We start from the raw sequence: 25,870 nt of genomic DNA on the forward strand, positions 1-25,870 counted from the left end.
TGATAAATATAATTTTTTTTAATTTACTTCTATTGATAACATGATGGAATTACATTTACAAATGCTCTTGTATTTGTCTCTGTCTGTGGAACACAGACTAGTGACTTAGCCTTTCTGAGCCTCAGTTCTCACATCTGTAAAATGGCACTAACGATCTTCATTATGCCGAATGCCTGGCTCAGAATCTGGTTCCAAGTAAGCAGTCAGTAAATGGCAGCTATAGCAGAATTATGAGAGGTAGTAGAGCATATGGGTTAAGACTACAGGCTCTGGAGCTAGACTTCTTGAGTTCAAATCTGATCTTAATCGCTAATTTTCTGATCTTAGACAAGTTACCCAACCTGAACATGCTTTAGTTTCTTTCCTCTTCTGCAACATATTGGTGATGATAGTACCTGCTTTATTGGTTGGAAAGAATGAGTTCATGCTATAAAACAGATCAGTTTCTGGTACATATTAGGAACGCAGTTAACAGTAGCTACTTCTGTTTACCTGCCTTGGTGGTGTGATTATTGATGGTCTTGGGCCTCATCATTCGGTCACGTGCCACAACCAAGAATATGTTACCTCATAGCACCATCTAGTGCTTATTTGGGGAAATTCCAAATGTATCCTTCAAGCAACTATCATTTGGTTGGGAGATGATCCCCCCCTTTTTTTTAAAGTAGGCTCCATGCCCAGTGTAGAGCCTAACATAGGGCTTGAACTCACAACCTGAAGATCAAGAGTCACATGCTCTACCGATTGAGTCAGCCAGGAACCCCAGGAGAATGTTATCTTTTAAAAAATAGGGGCGCCCAGGTGGCTCAGTCAGTTAAACATCTGCTTTCAGCTCAGATCATGATCCCCGGGTCCTAGGATAAAGCCCCGAGTTGGGCTCCCCGCTCCACAGGGAGTCTGCTTCTCCCTCTCCCTCTGCCTTCAGCTCTCCCTGCTTGTGTTCTCTCTTCTGTCAAATAAATAAATAAAATATTTCTTAAAATTAAATAATTAGTTAAAAAATAAGAAGAACCATTTTTAGGCATACATTTTTTTGGAAATATCACGATTTCAACTTTTCTCTAGTCTATATGGCTTGTATTTAGAACAGTCAATTGTTCTTGATTACAAACAACAGAAACTGACTCTGGGTGAATTAAGCAGATTATTGAGCATTTCACTGAATCAACAGGAAAGGGAACCAGCCTAGGGAAATGGACAGGAAGCAAGGGAGGCTAAGCAGTGGGGACCCCAGTGAAGGTTATGCCATAGAACTGGCTTGATTAGTATGTCACTACTGGCAAGGGCTACCTCTACTATTTCTAGATGCCACCACCAGAAATTACTGCTGCCTTTGGACTCCACTGATCTGTTGCTGGCTGCAGGGGCCTCTGCTAGATACAGGTTCTACGAATGAATCCAGAAACTGCCACTTTCTGTATAAATCTCTCAAGATTCAAAGCCTTTGGTGAGACCCTGGGTCCCCTAGCAGTGTCCCAGCTGCCCAGAGCCTGTGAAGAGACAATGTGCTTCCCATGGTTTCCACAGTAGGAGGTGACACCTTGCCTTCCAGATTCATGGTGATGGATTGCCTTGAAAAAGAAGGTTTAGGGGCACCTGCCTGGTTCAGTCAGTAGAGTGCAGGGTTGTAAGGTCTAGCCCCACATTGGATGTAGAGATGACATAAAATTTTTTGAAAATCTTAGAAAAAGAAGGTTCAGATATCAACCTCAGGGAGGGTTACCAGGGAAAATACAGGACACCCAGTTAAATGTGAGTTTCAGGGGGGAAATGAATGCTTTCTTTTTAAAATTTTATTTTTAAGTCATCTCTACATCCAACATGGGGCTCGAACTCACAACCCTGAGATCAAGAATCACAGGCTCTACCAACTGAGCCAGCTGGGCGTCCCTGAATGCTTCTTTAGTATGAGCATGTGAATATTGCACGGAACATAAAGCAAAAACTTGAAAAAGACAATCATGCCTAGTTTAGGTGAGGAGGACACAGGGGGACCAGTTCTCTCATACATTGTCGCTTTTATTAGTAAAAGTGTATTAGTCTGGGGTCCAGAGAAGCAAAACCGGTAGGAGAAATATATAAAAGGAGATTTATTAGGGATTGGCTCACACAATTATGGAGGCCGAAGTCCCACAGTCTGCCATCTGCAAGCTGGGAACCCAGGAAGCTAGAAGTGGAATCCCAGGCTGAGTCCAAAGGCCTGAGAACCCAGATTACTGATGGTGTCAATCCCAGTCCAAGGGCAGGAAGAGACCAATACCCCAGCTCAGGCAAGCAGGCAGGAAGGTGGCGAAGCCTCCCTTCCTTTCCTTTTTGTTCTATTCAGGTCCTTAACAGATTACATGATGCCCACTCGCTTTGAGGGGGGCAATATACTGAGTCCGCTGATTCAAATACTGATCTAATCTAGAAACACCCTCACAGACATGCCCAGAAAGAATGTTTCATCTGGGTACCTCACGGGAATTGCAAACTGGTGCAGCCACCTGTGGAGAATAGCATGGAGATTCTCCATGAAAAACAGAACTACTCTATGATCCATTAATTGCACTACTGGGTATTTACTCCAAAAATACAAAAAAATACTAGTTCAAATAGATACATGCACTCCTATATTTATAGTAGCATTATCTACAATAGCCAAATTATGGAAGTAGCCCAAGTTTCCATCCATAGATGAATGGATAAAGAAGATGTGGTGTAACTACATATACAATGGAATATTATTCAGCCATTAAAAAAAAAGAATGAAATCTTGCCATGGATGGATCTAAAGAATATAATGCTAAGTAAAATAAGTCAGTCAAAGAAAGACAAATACCACATAATTTCACTCATATGTGGAATTTAAGAAACAAAACAAGCAAAGGTGAGGGGAGAGAGAGACAAACCGAGAAACAGACTCTTAACCATAGAGAACAAACTGATGGTTACCAGAAGGTAGAGGGTGGAGGATGGTGGAAACAGGTGATGGGGATTAAGAGTAGTACACTCATCTTGATGAGCACTGAGTAATGATGTGTAGAATTGTTGAATCACTATATTATACACCTGAAATTAATATAACACTGTATGTTAACTATACTGGAATTAAAATAAAGCTTTTTTTTTAAATAAAGCTTTTAAAAAGCTTTTTTAAAAAAAGAAAAAAACCTGAGCACCTCATGGCCCCATCAGATTCACACATAAAAATCAACCATCACACCAATTGCATTAAAAATACAACCTCTGACCCAATAAGTCTATTTTTAGAAATCATTATAGCCTTTGACTCAGGAGTTGAATTTTAAGGAATTTGTTCTAAGGAAATAATCAGAAATAAGCAATAACTTGTATACATAGCACTCGCTGCCATTATTGTTCAAAAAAAATTGGAAAGAAGCCTAAACATGCAAATAAGGGAATGATTAAATAAATTACGGTTGGCTAATGCACCTGATGGTATTATGCAGTCCTTAAAATGATGTTTATGAAGAGTTTTAGATAGAACTAAAATCACCCAACTAGAGAGAATGGTATTAACATGGTGGGGCTGGAACAACTGTGGGCACCAAGGTCTTGAGAGTATGTTTCCCATGCAGAAGAAACTGACAAAGGAATGTTCACAGATAGAAGCAAGGCAGATAACTGCATGTACAGCTCGCTAGCTGTATAATTTTTGGCAACTTACTAAACCTCTATCTCAGTTTACTCATCTGTAAAATGGGGATAATATAACAGAACTTAGAATAGTGCCTTGCACATACAAAGTGTTAAGTATTAGCATTCATGTGCATACGTGTGCTGCATGCATTTGAAGAGAGAGAAGTGGTGGTCAAGAGACAGTCGTAAAAATGGTGGCCACTCAACTCCATGTTCCTGTATTTCCACAAAAGTTTCATGGATGTTGGGAAGTTTCCCAGATTGCAGCTATGTTGATATATTGATATGTTCTTGAAATTGACAATCCTAATAGAAGCTTCCAGATTGCCCACTTCCCTGACTAGGGCAGAGGTCACAACACCCCTGATGGTAGAGCCCTGGGAGTCATTCTCAAAGTCTTGCTCCTCCAGTTCTTCCAGTGATTTTGTAAGCACTTAATTCCTTACCACTGAACGCTAGTACAGGGGTGAAATAAAAAGGTTTGGGACACGTAAAGATCTTAATGCCTTTTGACATCAGGTGTGCCTAATCATACCTAGGTGTCTGAAATCTAGGTGTAGGACAAGGGCAAATAGTTTAAATATATGAGTCATAAGCATATGAATAACACTTTAAGCCATAAGAAGAGATGAAATCTTCTAGCTAGAGAGTAGGGACAGATGCTGGCCCGAGACATACTCAGGGCACCTCAACATTTAAAAGTCTGACAAAGGAGGTAGAAATGGAAAAGCAAGCTGAGAAGGAATAGCCAGTGACAAAAGGGGGGAAAAAACCCATCATAGTATCTATCCCAGAAACCCGATAAAGAAAGTAACTCAAGGTGCACTGATGAACTCTGTCAAATGCTGTTGAGAAACAAAGACAAGGTTATGAAAATGTCCCTGGGATTGGAAATAGAGACAAGAATGCTCTGAAGGAATGGTGGGGACGTGATGCATTGTACCAACAAGGAAAACAGAGAAGGCAGACACATGGAGAGGATAGTGGGTTTGGTAGTAGGAGGATAAGAGAGTTTCCACCTAATTGCTTCTATTTTCCTAATAAAATAAAATGCAAGGTCATCAACTGCTAATGAAAACAGAGAGAGGATATTCAAGGTCTGCAAAGAACGGGGATGGTATGATAAAGCGTGAGGGACGGAGTGGGGATAGACCGTGGCCATAGGTATCATTGTTGGGCAGCATTGTCCATTTGGGATTATGGTAAAATATCTTCAAATATGTCCTTCCCCATCTGTTCTTCCCAGGTGACCACTGATCTGTTTTCTGTCACTATACATTAGATTGCATTTGCTGGAGATTTATATCAATGGGATCATATATCACGCATACCTTTTTGTCCCTAAATCTTTCACATTGTTGATGCTACTATACATGGCATGTTTTTCATTTCAATTTCTGATTGCTCACTGCTGTTATCTAGAACTAAAATTGATGCTTCTACATCACTCTTGTATCCTTCAACCTTGCTAAACTCACTTATTACTTCTAAGAGCTTATTTGTAGAATCCATTGGATTTCCTATATAAATGAGCATGGACTCCGCGAATAATAAGTTCTATTTCTTCTTTTCCAAAAAAATAAATAATTTTTTTCAAGTGAGACCAGCTGGTAGGGTACTGTGCTTCCTGCTACCATGTTCAGTTGTTTATGTGTAGTTAGGGAATAGGGGGACCATTGGGTTTTAACCAGGATTAGGTTTTGTAAAGGTCTAGTGTGTAACCAAGAGAGAAGGTAGCCAATGGAGGGTAGACAGAAAAGCTGGTTGGAGTTGAAGACTATCAAGACAGTAGAAGGCCAGGATGGGGGATAGGTCATCCATGTGAATGTTAAAGTCACCAAGAATGATGAACCAGCATCAGTGTGAGGGGCACAACTGAATCTGGAGGAAGAGGCTCCCTCAGTAGAACGTATACACCTGCTGTTCTGGGCTTCTAGAGAGTGGAAGGGCTTGAAGTGTAGATCCCAGACACTCTGGGACTCTGCCTCCCTCCTTAATATGTGCTCAGAGTTAGGGGATCAAGCACTCACCAAGGCTGGCCCCCACGCCAGTCCTTCCACCCTGAGAGGCCTCCACTCTCAGACAATCCAGCTGCAAGCTCTCCCTAACCTAGACTGGGTAGAAACAAAGTCCTCTTTACTCTCTTCCTCAGGCAGTTCAAGTCCAGACCACCTGTCACCAGGCCCTGGCCACCCTTTGAGGCAAGACAGAGTGAGGGAGAGAAAAATCAACTTTATTTAGTGAAGCCACAGTTAATTAGATTATCCTGGCACAAAAAAAATAAATAAAAGAAAGAATAATTCCCTAATTTTAACCCCAGATATTTCTAGATGGGATAGTGAGATCACACGTATATACATGCTAAGGTATGGAGTATGTGTGTGTGTATGTGTGTGTGTACACACAAGCAAAAGGAGATAGAGAAAATTGGTCTTTGATACCTTACACCTGCCATTTATTTGATGATTCCTCCCATTTTATTTAAGTCTCTAGTCCTAGGGCTACTCATGCCCCCAGATTTTTCCCTAGGCTATAGAGGGATGCTGACAGAGGGATGCTGTCTATATGCCCTGCGACTCAGGATTGTGATTCCGTCCCTATTCACTGGTCCTCTTTTAGATGACAATGGATATGAATGGGTTAATGGGATTAAAAACAACCCTACTGTTGCTTTAGCAAACCACTGAGTTTCCTAGGCAACATAATGCCTGTATTTCTCCTGTTTCTTCCTGTCTCTAAAAGCCCCTCTGGAGGGAATGGAGAAAATATTAACCTTGGCTCGCACTCAAGTCCTTGCTCTTCCCCTCCCCCTCCTCCCTCGACTCCCCCAGCAGTTGACCTTGCCTCCTACTTTGTTGAAAACATTGAGGCTGTCAGGTGTAAATTCCCTCAACCTTGAGGTCCCCACCTCTCTTCTTCTCCTCTTAAAGGACAAGGCACATCCTTGTGCCTGTCCTTTTGATTTCAAGGTCTCCTGTCTCACTTCCTGCCACGAGATTGGTGAATATCCCCCACCTCCCTCCTGTATTTTCAATCTCTGAGCATCTGCTGGCCACCGCGCTGTTGGCCTAAGTTTATTGCACTTGAGGGAAAACAAATCAAACAGAGAAATCCAACTTCCCCTGTCTTCCATCCCGCTCCCTGTAGGCAAGCTTCTAAAGCTTATTGTTTGAGAGCTAGATATCCCTGACCCTCACAGCCCACCCACTCGCGAGGCCACTGGAACCAGGCTTCTACCCTCCCCTCCTGACGCAACACTAAGGGGACTCCAGCTTAGGTAACCCAGCGCTTGTTAATGGCCTTGGCCAACTTACTCCTTAGCCTGCCTGCCGGCCTGATGACTCAGCAGCGCTCAACATTGTGAACCTCTCCTCTCTTTGCTTTGGATCAGACCTCGGACCAAACTCTCCCAGTTGCTATTCTCAATCTCTTTGATGTCTTCCTCTTTCTCTACCTATCCCTACAATGGTAGTCTTCCCTGAGATTCTCTCCTGGCCCTCTTTTTCTCTCCACAACTGGCTCACACCCTATAGACGCCAGGCAAGTAATGTGAATACGTAATGGGAGGCTGATGGGTGCGTGACAGTGGAGGATGTGCTGGAATTCACAAAGAAGCATGCACCGTCCCCCCTTTTGGTAAGAAACAGTAACCTTCTTCTCTTCATTTTCCACTTTTGAGAGTCTTGAGTTCCAAAAACATTTGACTCTCTTCTTCACTATTAATGAAACCAGAGCAACTATGATAAAAGACAACCGATATTTGGTCTCAGTGTGGGGGTTAGAGTAAGGAAAAGTGCCCTTTGAAGGAGGCAGCTGCCTGTCTGCTCCGATCACTTGTTGCCACAAAGGGATCTAGTGCCAGATCTTCTCACTGTTTACAAGAAGTCAGAAATACAGGTTTCTGTACAAATCTTTTGGTTAAGTGTTTACATTTTAAATTTTAAAAATCAACATAATGTGAGAGTCAAATAAACATGCATCTGAGACAGCTCTAATGACCAGGGCCAACAATTTTCTTTTTAATTAATTAATTAATTAATTAGACAGAGAGAGAAAGAGAGAGAGACAGAAGGAGCAGTGGAGAGAGGCAGAGGGAAAGAGAGAGAGAGAGAGAGAGAGAGAGAGAAGCAGGCTCCAGGCTGAGCAATGTCTGCTAGATCCCAGGTCTCTGGGATTATGCATAACCTGAGCTGAAGGTAGATGCTTAACCGACAGAGCCACCCAGGAGCCCCAGAGATGGGGCATTTCTAGTAAGCTCCGAGCTGATGCCTACACTGCTGGTCCATGAACCACACTTTAAGACACAACCTCCATCTGAACAACATGGAAAGTAAATCCACTTGTCAAACATCTACTAATTTTTAAGGCTCAGCTCAAATGTCATCTTCTGTATGAAATCTTCCTAGGTCAGACCTCCCATCCCTCCTTTCTCTAAATCCTCCTTATCGTGTGCAGACCACAATCGCACCATCTATAACCTCTTAACTGTATGTCTCCCATCGCTAGACAGTGAGCTCCTTCCTTAAGGGGCATTCGTAGCATCTACCAACAAAGCCTAGCATGGAGCAGGATCCAAGAGATCCTCAAGGTCAAATGGACATAGATGGACAGGCCCCTTTTGGGTGTCTTTAAAATCTTAGCTCCTGGGGATCCCTGGGTGGCTCAGCGGTTTGGTGCCTGTCTTCGGCCCAGGGCGTGGTCCTGGAGTCCCAGGATCGAGTCCCAGGATCGAGTCCCAGGATCGAGTCCCAGGATCGAGTCTCAGGATCTAGCCCTGGGATCGAGTCCCACGTCGGGCTCCCTGCATGGAGCCTGCTTCTGTCTCTGCCTCTCTCTCTCTCTCTCTCTCTCTCTCTCTCTCTCATGAATGAATAAATAAAATATTTTTTAAAAATCTTAGCACCAAATGCTGCCTACTCAAATCTCTGAAAATGTAGAATCCCTATACTTCCCTTTTTTGTTTTTGGAGGTTTTTTTGGAATCCATATATTTCTATTACATAAGACATAGTTGGCAACTTTGAAGTTTAGGTTTTTATCCTTTTAAAAGTTTGAACTTGGGACACATGCGTGGCTCAGTGATTGAGTGTCTGCCTTCGGCTCAGGGCTTGATCCCAGGGAGCCTGCCTCTCCCTCTGCTTCTCCCTCTGCCTGTGTCTCTGCCTCTCTCCCTGTTTCTCTCATGAATAAATAAAATCTTTAAAAAAAATAAATAAAAGCTTGAACTTTGTGTTACTTTTTTACAGTAATGAAAGTATTTTATGTTCACAGTACAAAAAAAGGAAGAAAAAATTACCCATAATCTCACAAACCAGAGATAGTTGTCATTAACATTGAAAAAATTTTAACTCCAGTATAGTTAACATACTAGTTGTCATAAGTTCTTTTTTTCAAGAGTTCAATGTCCCTCTTTATAGATGAGGTCATAGGTAGAGACAATGATAACTCGGGCTAACAATTCAAGCAGGAACCACTGTCCATTTTTAGGCCTATAGAAAACTGAGTTATGTTTTACTACAAAATTTTAAAATACATTAATTCAAGCTACAGTGTAAAAGACATTTTTAAAATGAAGAATATGTCTTCATTGAACACCTGCAAATGGTTCTTTCCTAAACCCGTACTACTAGATGTGGCTCTTTAAAACCCAAATAATCAGCTTGAACTTAAATGAAAGAACCTATACTGACCATAAAGGGAAAGAGCCTTATCTGAGATACTGCAGCACCAACTTCCACAAACTCTAGTGGAAGTTAAGACATACTCTGCTGCTAGCTGAAAACATTTCACTCATGTCAGGGAAAATTGCACTACACTAACAACTTAAATGAGCAATAGCTCAAGTATATTAGAGAAATCTATTTTGTAGGCTCCCTTCTCTATAGAGGCTATCAGCTCACTCTCAAGGCTCTGAAACTCAGCAAGCACGGTCAGGGAGAAAACAAGGCAGACTTCAATGAGAGAATTGGCCAAGTCACATTTCCTGAGGGAAGTAATTCTGATTGTTCTTGTTATGTGTTCTCTCCATCTTCAAGCTCTTTTAAAACCGAGTCCATTTCTAAGATCACTCTGAAAATGAATCAGTCTGATGCATAAACCCTTTTTTTGGTGGCTTTATGGAAAACACATCTTTGGAAAAATGCGTAAATACTTTTCAAGTCCTAATACATAAAGCACATAAGCAGGCAGTATTCCCTGGGATGGTCTAAGGCTTACTTTTGCACCAACAATTCAGAAAGGTCCCTTGACTCCTAAGTTGGCCTTTAGAGATGACAACTCAACACAGAAAGCAAATTCAGTTGTCAAACATATACTAATTTAGAGCAAAGCTGTATGACAGAGCAAAACTTCATTTATCATATTTTATCTTCTGTAAACTTAAAAATTATTAAATAATAACTCCAGGCCACAATGTAGACCATGAATCTACCATCAATTTTTAAAAGTTTCCATCTTCCTAAAAGAAGTGTGCTGTTTTGGGCTGCTAGATCAAGATCAGAGTTCAAATCTGTTGCCATGCAACGCAAATTTGGACACGGTAACATAAAATCATTCTGGTAACCTGACACCTGGCCAAGATTCCAAGACTATAGAATTAAAGGCATTCTTTCGGATTCTGTCCCTTAATAGGAAAACCATGAAAAGGCTTCCAGCTCAGTAGAGATCTTGAACAAAGCATGGTGGGGGCACGTGGCTGGCTTAGTCCCCTGGAGCTAGCAACTCTTGATCTTGGGGTTGTGAGTTCCAGCCCCACGTTGAGTGTAGAGATTTCTTTAAAAAAAAAAAAAAGCATGGTAGAAGCGGGCAGGTTTAGAGGCACGTGGGTGGCTCAGCGGTTGAGCATCTGCCTTTGGTTCAGGTCGTGATCCCAGGGTCCTTGGATCGAGTCCCGCATCAGGTTCCCTGTGCGGAGCCTGCTTCTCCCTCTGCCTATGTCTCTGCCTCTGTGTGTGTGTGTGTGTCTCTCATGAATAAATAAATAAAATCTTTTTAAAAAGTGAGCAGGTTTGCAGACCCTGGGTAATGCCTGGCAAATTCAGCCAGCCCAAGGAGTAAGATTTCATGATGGGGCTCTCACCACTTACTAGTTTGGGAGCAATTTTCCATAGCCTCCTCTCTCAGCATCATTGTCTTGCCAATACTCATCTCATGCCTATTCTCCAGATCACCCATGGCCATACTACCTGCCCTCCTTAAAGCCTGCGTCCCAGTCTGCATGAATGATCCCGTCACCCAGATGTGTTCCATGCATGTACCTCATGGCATTTTCTGCACCTGCTCTTGAGTGGTACTCCACAAAGCAGAACCCACATGCTGTTGTCTTCATCTTCTCCGGGTCCATCATGATTTTCTTTATGCCTCCACTTCTGCTGACGAGTTCATAGATTTTTCCTTTCAGTGGTGTAAAAGGAAAGGTTTCCAGCATCCAACACACAGCTTTCTTCAGTAATTTTTCCTGTTCTTCACTGTCACCTCGGAAGGGCTAGTCCCAGTACCGGCTCAGCTCCACGCAGGAGTCGCTGCACAGCGCACCCTCGGCAGGCCACTAGACATAGTGCAGACAGGTGGATGGGACCTCTGCCCCTCCTGGAACCATGAGGTGGCTGCAGCTGTGTCAGAAACGCAGCTGTCGGGGATCCCTGGGTGGCTCAGCAGCTCAGTGCCTGCCTTTGGCCCAGGGCGTGATCCTGGAGCCCCAGGATTGAGTCCCGCGTCAGGCTCCGGGCATGGAGCCTGCTTCTCCCTCTGCCTGTGTCTCTGCCTCTCTCTCTCTCATGAATAAATAAAATCTTAAAAAAAAAAGGAAACCCAGTTGTTATTAACGATTATGTATATTTCCTTCATGTTTTGTCTGTGCATGTATGTTTCACATAGTGGGTTTCCATATTCAAATCAGTTAAAGTCCACAAATGTTTAACTGAGCACCTGCTATGGGTCAGCCACTATTCTAAGTACAGGGGATATGGTGGGGAAAGAAAGAAAATTTCTCTTCTTGTGTGGCTCACATTCAAGATAGAGAAGATAACCCAAAAAGTGAGTAAATGATATTGTATATTAGGAAGCAGTAAATACAATGGAGAAAAATAAAGCCCAGAAGGGGGATGGAGAGGCGGGGGATGATGTTTCAAGATCTGAAAGCAATGAAGGAATGATCCATGAGGATATTTGGGCAAGAGCATTCCAGCAAAAGAAATCACAAGTACAGAGTCCCTGAACTGGAAACATGCTTGGTTGTTCCAAGACCAGCAAGGAGGTGACTGAGGCTGAAAGTAGAGTGACCAAGGAAGGAATTGGGAAATGAGGTGCTAAAGTCCTAAAGGTGAGGGTTGGGTGGGGCGGTGTGAATCCTGTGGGGCTTTGAAAGCTGCTGTGAGGACTTTGGACTTTTGCTCTGAGTGAGATAAGGAGCATCTTTGAATACTTAGTTTCAAACTGGTTTCCAGTTTTTGCTACCATCTATCATGCTTTGTGATTTTTTTTCTGTACAAATCTCTGTTTACATCTCTGAGCACTTCCCCAGGAAAAAGTTCTAGAAGTTAAATTCCTTGGTCACAGGTTAGGAATAATTTGAGGCGCTTGCTGCATATTGCCAAAAGGGCTTTCTAGAAAGGCTAAACTCATTTAAAATGTAATTTAGAGGATGCCTGGGAGGCTCAGAGGTCAGTGTCTGCCTTCGGCTCATGAGATCCAGGACTGAGTCCCGCAATGGGCTCCCTGCGAGGGGCCTGCTTCTCCCTTTGCCTATGTCTCTGCCTCTCTCTCTCTCTCCGTGTCTCTCACGAATAAATAAATAAATCTTTTAAAAAAAGAAAATATAATTTAGTTGACATTGAGTGCCTACTACTTTATTGAGGCAGACATGGTCTAGGTGCTTTAAATACATCGGTGAACAAATGAATCTTTCATTCTAGCAATTTCATTCTTGCCAGCATTGTGTCAGAGTGCTTGCCTTGCTGTATGCTTGCCAACACGAAGTATTACCATTCTTAAAAAGCTTCAAGAAACAAAAGGCAAAAAAGAATGCTCCAGTAATTTGAATGATGAAAAGTGGTACGTTGTTACTATGTTCTTTTGGATTTGATTACTAGTGAAGTCGAATTACTTCCCACACATTTTCTAGCTAATCAGCCAAATTGTCCTATTTTTCTTTAAAAGCTTTTAGAGACCTTTGAAAATAATTTAAAGGAGGCAGGAAGTTTGGAAACATTAACAGACTTAATATATATATTGGGAAATAAGTAGTCCACAGGTCAAGTACATAAGCTTTAGAAATTGATTTGAAGCCAAAGAGCACATATAATGCAACTCTCATGTTCTGGAGAGGGCTTTTAAGTCAGGAGCTCCCTTCCTATTTCCACAGAATTCGAGAACTCTGGACAAGACCTTTCCACCCACTACAAGCCAGAATGGGGTGGGGGGCTGCTTTTCCTCAACAATCTCAACATCCCAGGGTTACTTAAGAGCCCACCTAAATATCAAATAAGTGCCAAGAGCATTTATATTCTCAAGCTGTATCGCTGCTTGAAGTTTTAAGTTGAATAAATTTTCTACCCACTGTGTGAGGCAGGATTTCCTTCAATCAATTATCCAGGGGAATACAGAGGTGTAGCAGGAAGAACATTGTACTGTGATAAATGAAAATTATAAACCCTCCAGCCTTCCATAAAGGCATTTACCCCACTTTTTATAAAGACAAAATATAGGTGTCTGCATGGCTCAGTGGGTTAAGTGTCTGACTCTTGATTTTAGCTCAGACCATGATCTCAGGGTTGTGGGATCCAGCCCCGCATCAGTCTCTATGCTCAGCGGGGACTCTGCTTGAGATTCTCTCTCTCCCTCTTCCTCTGCTCTCCACTCCCCACTCTTTCAAATAAATTTAAAAAGATAAAATATAGCTGAAGTGAGATAACATACAGCATTGTGTAAGTTTAAGGTATACAACACACTGATACATTTGTATTGTAATAGGATTGCTATTGTAGCATTAGCTAACACCTCTGTCTCATCCCATAGTGATCATTTCTTCTAGTGGTGGGAAAAATTAAGATCTAGTCTCTTAGGAAGTTTAATGTTTAAGATACAGTTTTGTGGCCTATAATCACTGTACTGTACTAATAGTGTACATTAGCTCTTCGGGACTTATTTATCTATTAGTTGCGAGTATGCACCCTTAAACATCTCTCCCCTTCTCCCACCCCCAGCCCTTGGTCACCACCATTCCACTGTGTGTTTTTGAGTTCAGTGTCTGCTCTTAGATTCCACGTATAAGAAATATCATACTGTATTGTCTTTCTGCCTCTGACATTTCCCCTACTTTCAGTAGTGTTTATTTTTGAGGAGAGAGAATCAGGGATGACGAGAAGGATTTTATTTTTTTAAGATTTTATTTATTCATTCATGAGAGACACAGAGAGAGAGGAAGAGACTGAGGCAGAGGAATAAGCAGGCTCCATGCAGGGAGCCCGATGCAGGGAGGGGTGGGGGGACACGACTTGATCTGATCCCGGATTCCAAGATCACGACCTGAGCCAAAGGCACAGGCTCAACCACTGAGCCACCCAGGTGTCCCAACAAATATGACTCTTAAAAAATTTCAACAGGGGGGCAGCCCAGGTGGCTCAGCGGTTTAGCGCTGCCTTCAGCCCAGGGTGTGATCCTGGAGGCCCGAGATCAAGTCCCACGTCGGGCTCCCGGCATGGAGCCTGCCTCTCTCTCTGTCTCTCATGAATAAAGAAATAAAATTTTTAAAAAAATTTCCACAGGGGTTATCTGGGTGGGAGCTAATGACTTATTTTTTACTTTGTATCTCTATTAGAAAAAAAAAAAACTCTGGTGAACCATTTATTCTTAAATTTCCCCAGTTTTGTAAAACAAAATTTCTCTGTGTGTGTGTGTGTGTTTCACATGTCTGCAAGAATATAAAACGAACTGCTAATGTGTGGGCCCCATTTAAAGATTGCCTGGGGAGCTGGGAGACAAAGAATGAATTTCATTTTTTCTTTTGTTTTCTTTTATTGTTTATTTATTGAACAACTTACATATTGTTTAAGTTTGTTATAATGAGCATGTTTTACTGTTCTACATTTTTTTCACAAAACTAATAATAAACCTTTTTTTTTTCTCCTGAAGCTAAAAGTGACATGTGCTGACTGTAAAAAATGTAGGAAAGCACAAAGAAACTAACAATCATGACAGTTAACATTTTACCATGTTTCCTTTTAGCCTTCCTTTTAATGTATTTTTTAAACACAGTTGAGTTTTCATACTGTGTAGTTTTGTATTCTGTTTTTCTTTCTTAATATTAAGACATAAGCATTTTCCCATGTCATGCATGCCATAATAATGTTTTATGGTTTTGTCACATTGCAAGTGGATTAATCAGCTATTTCTGCTGGCTGGCTCAGTCAGTAGAGCATGCAACTCTTGCTCTTGCGTAATAAGTTAGAGCCCCACATTGGACATAAAGCTTACTTTTAAAAAAGCTTTTCTGATAAGCATCTTGGTAATGAAATCTTCATTTGCATTTCTAAGTGTTTCCTTGGCATGGATTCCTAGAGGTCAAAGCACTGGACCAAAGAGTACATTTCTAGAAGTGGGATTAATGGATAGAAAGTATTTTTATGAATGACAAAAGGTTATGTCAATTTCTACTCCCAACAGAATACAAGAGTCTCATCACCCTCCTGCCAGCCTTGTAGATCATCCTTTTTCTCCTTGAATCTTTCGGTCGGGAGGTCAGGTCGTAGGTGACAGTGGTATCTCCATTTTTCATTGCCAGCGAGACTGAACATTTTTCATATGCTTATTCACCATTGGTGCGCACTCTTCTTTGGGCTACCTATTTCCATTTTTGCCCATTTATTGACTAATATCTTATGGATTTTCTTATCAATCAAAGTGAGCCCTTACAACCCTTTTCTCTGTCATTAGATGTAAATGAAAATATTTTTCACAAGTTTGTTGGTTTTCACAAATACCTTGGCCATAGACTTTTAAAACCAAAGACAGAGTCTAAATACAGCCTTGTGCCCTCAGTTTAAGCCTGCTTTCCCTTGATTGCATCGAAGAAGTTTGACAAAAGACCTATAAGGGCCATTTCAGCTAACCCTAAATTTAGATTTGTGGGGGAAAAATGTGTGGGCTCGATTTAAGGATTATTCCGCTCATATGTACTTTTAAAATGATTTAAGAAGATGGGGTGGGGGTAGGGATGGAAGCAGTTTGTGCCAGAGATTTTTAGAATTCTGAGGTAAGAAGCCAATTCTCTCAAATCTCTTGCGTGTTGAGAGGGGGAGTAAATTATGTGCAAGCGAACAGAACTTTTGGTGGAAAAGTACTGCTCTGGGCCGCAGATGTGAGCAGGGGTTGGTTTTAATTATATTTTCTCCTTCTGTCTATCCTTTCTTCCGCTCCCCTCCCCCTGTGACAGTGAAGAGGGCGGCCAGGTTAGGTTTTTATAGGGTATAGACAGCCCTCCTCCCTAAGGCCTGCTCCTGTGCAGACGGTCAGCACATCAATAGCAGGAGGAAATACCCAGGAAAGGAGGGGACCAAACTTAGGATCTTTCCTAACTCCCGCATTCGTCTGGGATACAGTACAGGGTTATTGAGACTGCCAAGGGTAGCTCGACAGGCTTCAAGTAAAAGAACGCTGCCAACAAAGAAACTTTGCTCATTATTTTGAGCCAAAAAAAAAAAAAAGCGCAACAACTGAAGGTTGCTTGCTGATGCGTTGGGACTGAGCAAGCCTGTGATTGCGAAAGGGCTTACATTTCCGAGAATGAACCCAACTTAAATCCGGTGAGCCGATCCGACACCCCCGGATATTGGGAGGACTGTCAGGGGCCTGTGCACTGACGAGAGCTACCCGGGGTGTCCCCGCCACAGCCTCCGGCGGGAGGATTGCAGAAGGGTCGTTAAGGGGAGTGGAACGGGGTTCCCGAGGTGGAAATGCGTGGTCTGGGCCTCCAAGGTGGAAAGAGCAGCCCGAGGAGTCTCTTTCCGGGGCCCCAAGAGAGCCTCGCGGTCCCGGGGGACGGGCGGGGAAAGGGGAGGCTTCAGAATGGGAGGCGAGGGGGAAGCCGCAGCGAGAGAAATGGAGTCGCGAGCGGCGCGCAACAGGTGGCCGAGCAAAGGCCTGGCTCTGCGAGCTGGTCGCGCGCACAGCGGGCGAGGGTGCGGAGGAGGGCTGCGCGCTGCGTCGCGCTTAGCGAGAGGCCGGCGCCGGGACGGCGTGAGGCCGGGCCCCGGGCCGCTCGGGTGGGGCGGAGGCCGGCAGCGGCTCCCGCCGCCGCAGGGCAGGCGCGCCCCCGGCCCCGGGAGAGGAGCGACCGTCCGGAGACCAGGTGGGGGGCCGCGGCCGGACAGAGCGCGGTGCCTCGCCGGGCGCGGGGGGCGGGGCCGGGAGGCTCCGCCCTCCCGCCCCGCCCGCCCCGCCTCCTCCGCCGGCTAGTCCTTGTCCGCTGAGCCCCGCGCGCCACTAGCTCGCTGAGAGGGAGGAGAAAGCAGCCAGTTCCGGAGCCCTCCCTAGCCCGGCCCAACCTTTGCTCCAGCGATCATGGCTGCCGAGGATGTGGCGGCGACCGGCGCCGACCCGAGCGAGCTGGAGGGTGGCGGGCTGCTGCACGAGATTTTCACGTCGCCGCTCAACCTGCTGCTGCTCGGCCTCTGCGTCTTCCTGCTGTACAAGATCGTGCGCGGGGACCAGCCGGCGGCCGGCGGCGACAGCGACGACGACGAGCCGCCCCCGCTGCCCCGCCTTAAGCGGCGCGACTTCACCCCCGCCGAGCTGCGGCGCTTCGACGGCGTCCAGGACCCGCGCATACTCATGGCCATCAACGGCAAGGTGTTCGACGTGACCAAAGGCCGCAAGTTCTACGGGCCCGGTAACGGCGGCCGCCGAGGGGACGCGGAGACAAAAGCAGGGGCCCCGGCCGGGGGCTGGGGCTGGGGCCGGGGGAGGCGCGGGGGAGAGGGGCGCCCCGAGGGAGGCATGGCGGCGAGCGGGCGGCCGTGGCAGGGCGGCTCCCCGGCGGCGGGCGAGGGCCACTCTAGAAGGGCTGCGGCGGGCGGGGGACGCCGCCAGCGCCGGGATGGGGGGGGGGAGGCTGGAGCGCCCGGGCCGGGGGCGCGGGGGATGGGGGGTGGGCCAGCTCGCCAGCCTGCAAAGCCGAACGCGGTGTTCAGGGAGCTTCGGGGGCATGGGGTTTGAGGGTTCCTTGAAGGAGGGGCGGTGTCAGGCTGGAGAAGGGAAACTTGGGTGTCTCGAGGGCAGCGGGGTGGCGGTAGGTGAGGGCAGGGGTGGGAGGAGGTCCAGGATCAGCGAAGAGGCCAGGCCCTCTGCCACCCGGACTGGCGGTGCTGCCTGTGGCGGTGTGGGAGCAGGGCGGAGGTGGGATCGGTGGCAGGTAGCAGCCGTGTGCGTGCGTAGTCTGTGTCGGTGGCTGGCCAGGCGCGAGTGTGCGCGCGCGCGCGCGCTTGGAATGTGGCATGTGTCAGGTATGTGTGTGGCGTGTGTTTGGTATGTGTGTGCGCGTGCTGTGTGTGGCCGACCGGAAAGCTGGAAGGTGAACGGAGAGGCTCTCTGGGTGGGGAGCGGAGGGGAAGGGAGCTGATCCAGGGCACAAGGAGGCTGAACGTAGCGGACAATGGGATCGTGGCGAGATGAAAAGGTAACACAGCATTTTAGTCCTTCTACAAGCGGGAGAGAAAGGACTAGAAGCCAAAAAAAAAAAAAAAATTTAAAATGGAGGGAGGGAGAAGTGGGAGGATCCTGGGAAACAAAAGGGGTAGGGCTGTGAAAGCTGCTGGGTGTGGGGATTTCAGGAAAAGCCAACCAGAGGGGAAATGAGGGTGGATGACTGCTGAGCCTTAGAGGGGGGTAGGCTCGAAGGGCCTTAGAGATGAGGCTTTCTAAGCCTGGTTGCGGATCAGAATCACCTGATGCGCTTGAGGAAAAACACAGATTCAAGGCTTAATCACAGCAACGGTGGAGGAGGCTCTGTGGGGGAGGTCCAGCAAATCTGCGTTTTAAGCGGCTCCCCCAGGCACATTTGAGAAGGGGCCAGGTTTGGAAAGCCCTGCCGTGTAGAATATTCTGGAGAGGAAGAGGAAGAGATTTTAGCTCCTGTAATAATGAACTCCTAGAAACAGGGAGCTCAGGGAGTATGTCCACATTGAGGGTGCCCCTCCCCACTGGTCTACAGAGAGGAAAGAGGATAGAAGGCAGTGATCTACGTCATCTCCACTCCTGCTTTGTTTCACTCACTCCGCCAGTTCAACTAACCAAAATCAGATGGGTTGGGGTTCTTCAGGAACTGGCCCCCTTAGCGGTTTTCCCTTGTGGTTAATTTAGAAGACCTACTTTCTGTAGGCCATGGAACTGTCCAAATAATTTGAAAACCACCCCTTTATTGTTGTCATTTCCACTTTATGTAATCATGTAAATAGCTGTTCCTACTGAGCTACAACCATCAAGTAGTCCACGCAGGTACATAGAGCAACATCATAGGATTGTAATTTGCAAAGTCATTGAGAGGAATGCAGGCCTGCGCACAGAAACACAAAAACTGGGGAGTCAGGCGACCTGAGTTCTAATCCCAGTTGGATTACCGACTGGCTGTGCGACCTGGTGTGAAGCATTGTTCTCTCTGGGCCTTAGTTGTCTCTCTGAAAAATGCTAAGGATAGGCCCATTGTGAGATCTCCTCAGTCTACCCTGTGGTATCATCCTGTGAGCCCATGAATATGTGATACCATGTGCAAATGATAATTCATGTAAAAAAGGATTCCTAAAAATTACTTGTTCTGGTGCCCATCATTCCACGCATGGTGCTTTTGTGGGTACTAGAAGTACAGCCGTGAGTGAAACAGACACAAATCTCTGCTCATGGACCTTATATTCTAGTGAAGATACGTTCTGGTCAATAGTCTATATTCTCCAAAGACACTTAATGTTCTCCTTGAGCCATTTTTAAGTATTCTGTGACCATAATCTCTGAAGTATTGAGGTCAAAACCCTAACAGTTGGTCTATTTTCAAGTATTAGGTGCTACGACGTCCATTACCATGTATATATACACGTATATATACACATACACACACTTGTGAAAACTGTAATGGAGGGTTTTTTTTTTACGTTCATTAGTAGACATGGTAGCATGTAATGAAAATTGCAAACAACCACTCTTCTTTAGAACCTTATTTGCATTTAAAAGTTGATCATAAATTTTGTCTAATTTGTAAAAAAAAAAAAAATTCTAGGGGATTGAGGTTTCAGTGACCAGGCCATACTGAAACTTGATCTCTTCTTATACTTGGCATAGTAATTATTTACAGACTTTTTAATGTCAGAGTTGCTACCCAATCTACCTTGGGGAAACAACACATGGGTTAAAGTACACTGGGTTCTTTTCATTTACTTGTGCAATATATAAATAAGTTGAAACACCTACTTTAAGTATCTATTGAATAATTCACCACTCTCTTGGACAAAAGTTCAGTGTAATATTATATATAATAGCATTGTAATGTTTTATATAATATTGGGATATTGATTCAGTCTTTTTTTTCCCATGGAAGTCTAAGTATTTTGAGTCTTGTCTTCAAGCTCACCAGAGTGACAAACCTGATCCCCTCTGCTACCTCTTTACTGATAGTGTAGATTATGTAACATATGGATAGATTTCTGAACTGCTGATGCTCTTATAAAACGATTTCTGCTGCAGATGCCACATGTTAATGTTTAATACAGTCTCACAACCAAAGATTGCTATAAGATACTTTTGACTCATTAAAACATATCAGAATACGTTCCATAAGGAAATGTTTTCATTGATGCCTTCTTCCTTCCTTCCTTAAGAAGCCACTACTTTCTTTTTTCTTTTTTTTTTTTCTTTTTTTTTTAGAAGTCATTACTTTCACTGGTGTAGCCCAAGTGCCTACAACAGAGACAGGCTCTGGGTTCAACGTCCTAAAGTTGAATTCTGACCCTTGAATTCAGTGTTATCTTGGATGATTTCCTACCACCACCACCCCATCCTGCCCCAGGAGATAATCATTCATGGCTGTTTTATTAGCTATTTGAGAATCAAAGGAAATGGATGATAATGTATAGCATATTGATTCGTAAAAGTCTGATGACAACAGGTCCTTCAGGTTCTACTACATAATGATGAAAATACCAACATTTACTTCTGGTTTGCAGATGGAATTTGATGCTGCAAAAGGGAGCTGTCTTTGTTGATGGGTAAGGAAGCCATTTTCTGTGTATGAACCACAGAGAAATTACTGTCTAATAAAAAATTGGTCTTTGGTTTTGTCTGTTTTTTAAGAGGGGCCATACGGGGTCTTTGCTGGAAGAGATGCATCCCGGGGCCTTGCCACATTTTGCCTGGATAAGGAAGCACTGAAGGACGAGTACGATGACCTTTCTGACCTCACTCCTGCCCAGCAGGAGACCCTGAGTGACTGGGACTCTCAGTTCACTTGTAAGCATTTTTTAAAAATTGTGCCTGGATCAAATTTCTACCAGTAATGGGATTCACAGCAGTACAATAGTTACTACTAAGCAGCCTGAAACTGGGGAGCATTTTGATAGGCTCCTGAATCTTGGATGGATCAAGTTCATGGCTTAAAGTAATTGCAGCAGTGCTGAGTCACTTGCTGTGATTGCATCCAATTTTTAGCTAGTTCTTTATGGAAACTTGGGTTTCTGTTATTTAAATCTTTGACAGGTTCATATGGATTCCACACTAGGATTTGGTGCTTGTGGTGTAGGGGAAAGTATCGTGGCCATGTAGGCTACAGAGAGAGGGATTTTCAGAAGTCCTCACTAGTAAGGCTTGCTGTTTAAAAGCAGCCCACATTTCTGTTGAAGAATGGGAGACTTGTGTTCTACAAAACAGCTTCTCTTTTAATCTAATTGAGCCTAACTATAGGCCTCATCCACAAATGATGCTTATAATCTGCCCAACAACAATGGTGTCTGCATTTTTAAAAAGAAAAAGAGGAGCCGCTTGTTTTCCTGGTTTATGCTATAAGCTGAGGTCTTTGGGAGGAGGGGGGAGTCAGGACAGGGGTTAAGTTCAAATTTCGAGAACTGAGGACTTGGCTTTGGTTGAGCCTAAGTGTTTAACAATCACTTTAGCAACATTGCACTGCTAAGAATTTGACTAATCTTTCCCACCTTTGGAGCACTATATAAAGACTATGACCATCACTTCAAGATGTTTTATTTTCAAATGTATCTTTTCTGTTTGCTGTTCTCTATAGCCAGTTAAATATTACTGACTCTTTTGGCTGAATCCAACCATTTTCTTTGAAAATAATGCTGACTTCAGAGTCTGGCTTAATTATTAGCTAGCTGTGACTCCACCTTTAAGTTTTGGGTCCCAACTGGACAGAAGTGTAGCTTTCAGGTCTAGAGGCAGGTTTTTACTTTGAAAACACAATTCAACTATCTAACATCGTCCCTGATTTTTTTTTTTTTTTGTATCCTAAGATTGCCTTTGTAAACAGAGGTTCTTTTATGTGGAGCTGCTGAGTTGTAATTTCTGACTTACAAAGCTCAATCTTCTAGGGCTTGCCTTCACCAGGGAGGTAAAAACCGTAAAAACTTTCTCCCCCTTAAATTAATAAGACCAGGCCCATATTCTGTGGTGACACTTGAGCTCCACTCGAGACTGGTGTGGACTCTCCTTCAAGCAGGTTTCTTGGGTGCCACCCAGCTTTTGTCTTGCACAGTCCTGAGCACCCTAGGGACCTTCATAACATGTTCAAATAGGGAAGTTCCTATTGTTTCCAGTGATTATTTCACACAAAAGCAGGCCTGGCTACCTGGTTAGACAGGTTGGTTACTCCTCTAATTTCTACCCATATGCAGAAAGAGGAGACTCTCAGCCCTCTAGACCTCTGACATTGATAAGATTAACCCTGTGTTAGCTGGGCCACAAGAGAACAGCCAGTGTGGTGGTTGGTGGTCTGTTGACTCCATCCCCTCTCTCCTTTTTAAAATTTTTTTTTATTGAAATTCAGTTCAATTAATCTATACTGTATTCGTAGTTTCAGAGGTAGAGTTTAGTGATTTCTTGAGTTGCATACAATGCCCAGTGCTCATTCCATCACGTGCCCACCTTAATGCCCATCACCCAGTTTAACCCTAACCCCATCCCCCCCATCCCCTCCAGCGACCTTCAGTTCTCTGTAGTTAAGAGTCTCTTATGGTTTTCCTCCCTCTCTGTTTTCATCTTTATTTTTCCCTCCCTTCCTCTATGGTTCATCTGCTTTGTTCCTTAAACTCCATATATGAGTGACATCATATGGTATTTGTCTTTCTCTGACTGAGTTATCTTGCTTAGCATCATACACTCTAGCTCCATCCACATCACTGCAAATGACAAGATTTCATTTCTTTTTGGTGGCTGAGTTTCTGGTTTGCAGTCTTAAGTCTGTTTTCTCCAACATCTCCAGTGCTCTCCTGCCTCCTTAATCACTTGCTTTAACTGCCCTGCACAGCTTTTTTCCTGGGGTGGAGAAAACATTCAGTTTCCTGCTTTTGTTCATCCACTAGACTCCTCATCCCTTCACCACCAACCATCTGAGAAGTGCTTGTCCCCAACCACTACTTCATTTCCTCCCCATACTTCCTTACTCTCTGAGACAGTTTGCTGCCCCACAATTCCACTGAACTTTTCTTTCTCAGAGGTTTCCAGGAACCTGCTTCTTGCCAATATTAACTTCACTTTTCCAGCCCTTGTGGACTTCCTGTTGCGTGCCCCCCACCCACCCACAGAGGGGCTCCCTCTCCAGAGCCCTTAGTTTGGTTCATGGAAGCTCCAGGCTTAACTTCATCAACTCACGTTTCCATTTTCCTTTAAAGTAGCTCATATCCTAGCCTTTCTGTTCCCATGGACACCCTACTCCTGGCTCTTGTTCCTTCACACACAGATCTACCCACTGCCCCACCCACCCACCCCCCCACCCCACCCCCGGGCAGCCTGCGCCTGGTCTCCTGGCTCTAATCCGCCTGATATGCCACCACCATCCCAGGTTGGCCAAAGCACTGGTTTCCTATGTCGTTCTTTTGTCACGCACTTTTGCCACCTATAGGATTAGATCCAAATGCTTCAGGTTGGCTTTCCACAACCTTCGTAATATTTACCCACACTGCTTAGCCATCTGCACTCCCACTGTTGCTGTCAGCTTGGTCTCTCTATGGCTCTCCAGATCTGTTACGTCTCCCCTGCATGCCTTTTTTACACGGCAATTCCATTTTCTGGAAACCCCTCTTGTCTCAGATCCTTCTGTGCATTTCCTAAAGCATTGCCTTCTTTGGGAGGGTGTTCTAGAATCCTCACTCACAGCTCATGAGCCCTTGCTCTTCTCACCCCCTCCTGCCCACAAATACGACTCCCTGGGACCTTCCCAGTGCCCGACATCACTACCTGTTCTGTATTTCTCCTGAACGAAACTCTTAATTCCCCATTGGCAAGGACTGTGCTGTATGTCCTCTGTGATTGACAACTTCGAGAAGCCCAGCACATTGCAGCACAGGCGGTAGGCCTCTACCGAATGCTTTCCGATGAAATGTAGCGGTTCTCTGTAAAGCGTGAGAGTGCTCATTTGTGTTTTCTTCTCTCCCTCCAGTCAAGTATCATCATGTGGGCAAACTGCTGAAGGAGGGGGAGGAGCCCACTGTGTACTCTGATGAGGAAGAAGCAAAAGATGAGAATGCTCGGAAAAATGATTAAAGCACCCAGTGGAAGCATATCTATTTTTGTATTTTGCAGAATCATTTGTAACATTCCAGTCTGTCTTTAAAACATGGTGATTTCGATATTTAGAGAAGTTTCGAACTTGCTGTAAGTTTTTGTAATTAACATCACTAGTGACACTGATATAATTAACCTCTGTCTCCAAGTGCATGACGTGTTTGTGTGTCACAGACCCAGACCGTGAACTGCAGTGCCGTAATCCAAATGTTGGCACTCTCTCCTTCTGTCTATAGTTAGTGCAGGCTGCCTTTAAATTCGTTTTTCCTGAGAGAGACAGGTAAGACTTGGGTATTTCCCCCCAAACAGGTAAAAATGTTAAATGGGAAAAGTCCTTCTAGTCCTGAGAAAAAAGGATCACCTTCTGGTCCTGATGTCCTCAAGAGTGCAAAGCCCTTCTTCCTCAATTGACTTAACTGCATGATTTCTGTTTTATCTACCTCTAAAGCAAATCTGCAGTGTTCCAAAGCCTGCCTTGGTATTGACTAAAGAGAGCTGCCCAGGAAAAAAGAAAGAAATCTTAAAGCTGGGCTTGGTTGGGAAAAATACATTCACTGTGTTTCTAGACTGCATCATTCTTTTTGTCCTCCTCTGGACACTTAGAAGCCCCCACTAACACAGCAATGTATAATAAGGCTCTAAAAACACCATCTGAATGTTCAAAAGAAAGCTTCGGAAGAAATCTACTGGCTTCCCGAGAAACCTAAATATACAAAGAAAATGTAGAACTATTTCCCCAATCCCCATGTTCACAGTGGGACAGTGGTGATTTCACACAGTTTTTGCCGTGAGAGGGATTATGGTGAACAGAAGCAGGCGTTTGCTCTCTGGAGAGCCTACACACACACACCGCACAACACACACCCCTGAGGAATGAAGAAAGTACACATTACTAGCCAAATGGTTTTTAAAGTATATTTCTTAAGGTAACAGTTATTCTTCCCTTGTTACAAAACCATAGCCACTGCAAGAGTAGTAGGGCAAGCGTCAAGGTCTTTGATATTGGTCTTTTGGTTAACAATAAACTTAGCTTAAGTAGACTGTACAGTTGTATGAATTTGTAAAAGTATTATATGAACTAGTGAGGTTTCAAACTCTTGTAACTGTAGTTGAATAGTTCTTGTATTTTCTTGTGAACCGTGTTTAATGGTTTTACCTCAAATCAGAAAACAAATGAAGTGCTTTGGTCAGTTAATAAAATGGTTTTACCCAGTATAGTGTGGTGGGTTTTTAAACCTTTTAAGGTTTCTTAAACCTTAACCTAAGAAACCAGATTCAATCATTTTACTTTAGCTTAATACTCAGCTCCCCTTTTTTGGGGGGGGGGGGGTGAGTGTGTGTACGCATGCATGAGTGTGTGTGTGTGTGTGTGTGTGTGTGTGTATTCCAATAAAGGAGCAAAACTGCAGAGGCCTCACACCGAAAACCAAATACCAGCTTGTCCTGTTAAATAGTGAATT

At 44.2% G+C, this 25,870-nt stretch overlaps 1 protein-coding gene and 1 pseudogene across 1 annotated transcript; one reads left to right on the plus strand and one right to left on the minus strand.

The window, feature by feature from the left end:
- Positions 1–10,725: 10,725 nt before the first annotated feature.
- On the minus strand, positions 10,726–15,414 carry LOC112910588 (nuclear cap-binding protein subunit 2 pseudogene; annotated as a pseudogene).
- Positions 15,415–16,933: 1,519 nt separating this feature from the next.
- Positions 16,934–25,625, plus strand: PGRMC1 (progesterone receptor membrane component 1). Its single transcript, XM_072743750.1, has 3 exons — positions 16,934–17,526; positions 20,973–21,128; positions 24,286–25,625. Exons 1-3 carry the CDS (start codon positions 17,199–17,201, stop codon positions 24,387–24,389), a joined length of 588 nt encoding a protein of 195 aa, XP_072599851.1. The 5' UTR covers positions 16,934–17,198; the 3' UTR covers positions 24,390–25,625.
- The last annotated feature ends 245 nt before the right edge of the window (positions 25,626–25,870 follow it).

The sequence above is a fragment of the Vulpes vulpes genome, chromosome X (genome assembly GCF_048418805.1).
Source record: "Vulpes vulpes isolate BD-2025 chromosome X, VulVul3, whole genome shotgun sequence".
NCBI classification, from domain to species: domain Eukaryota; kingdom Metazoa; phylum Chordata; class Mammalia; order Carnivora; family Canidae; genus Vulpes; species Vulpes vulpes.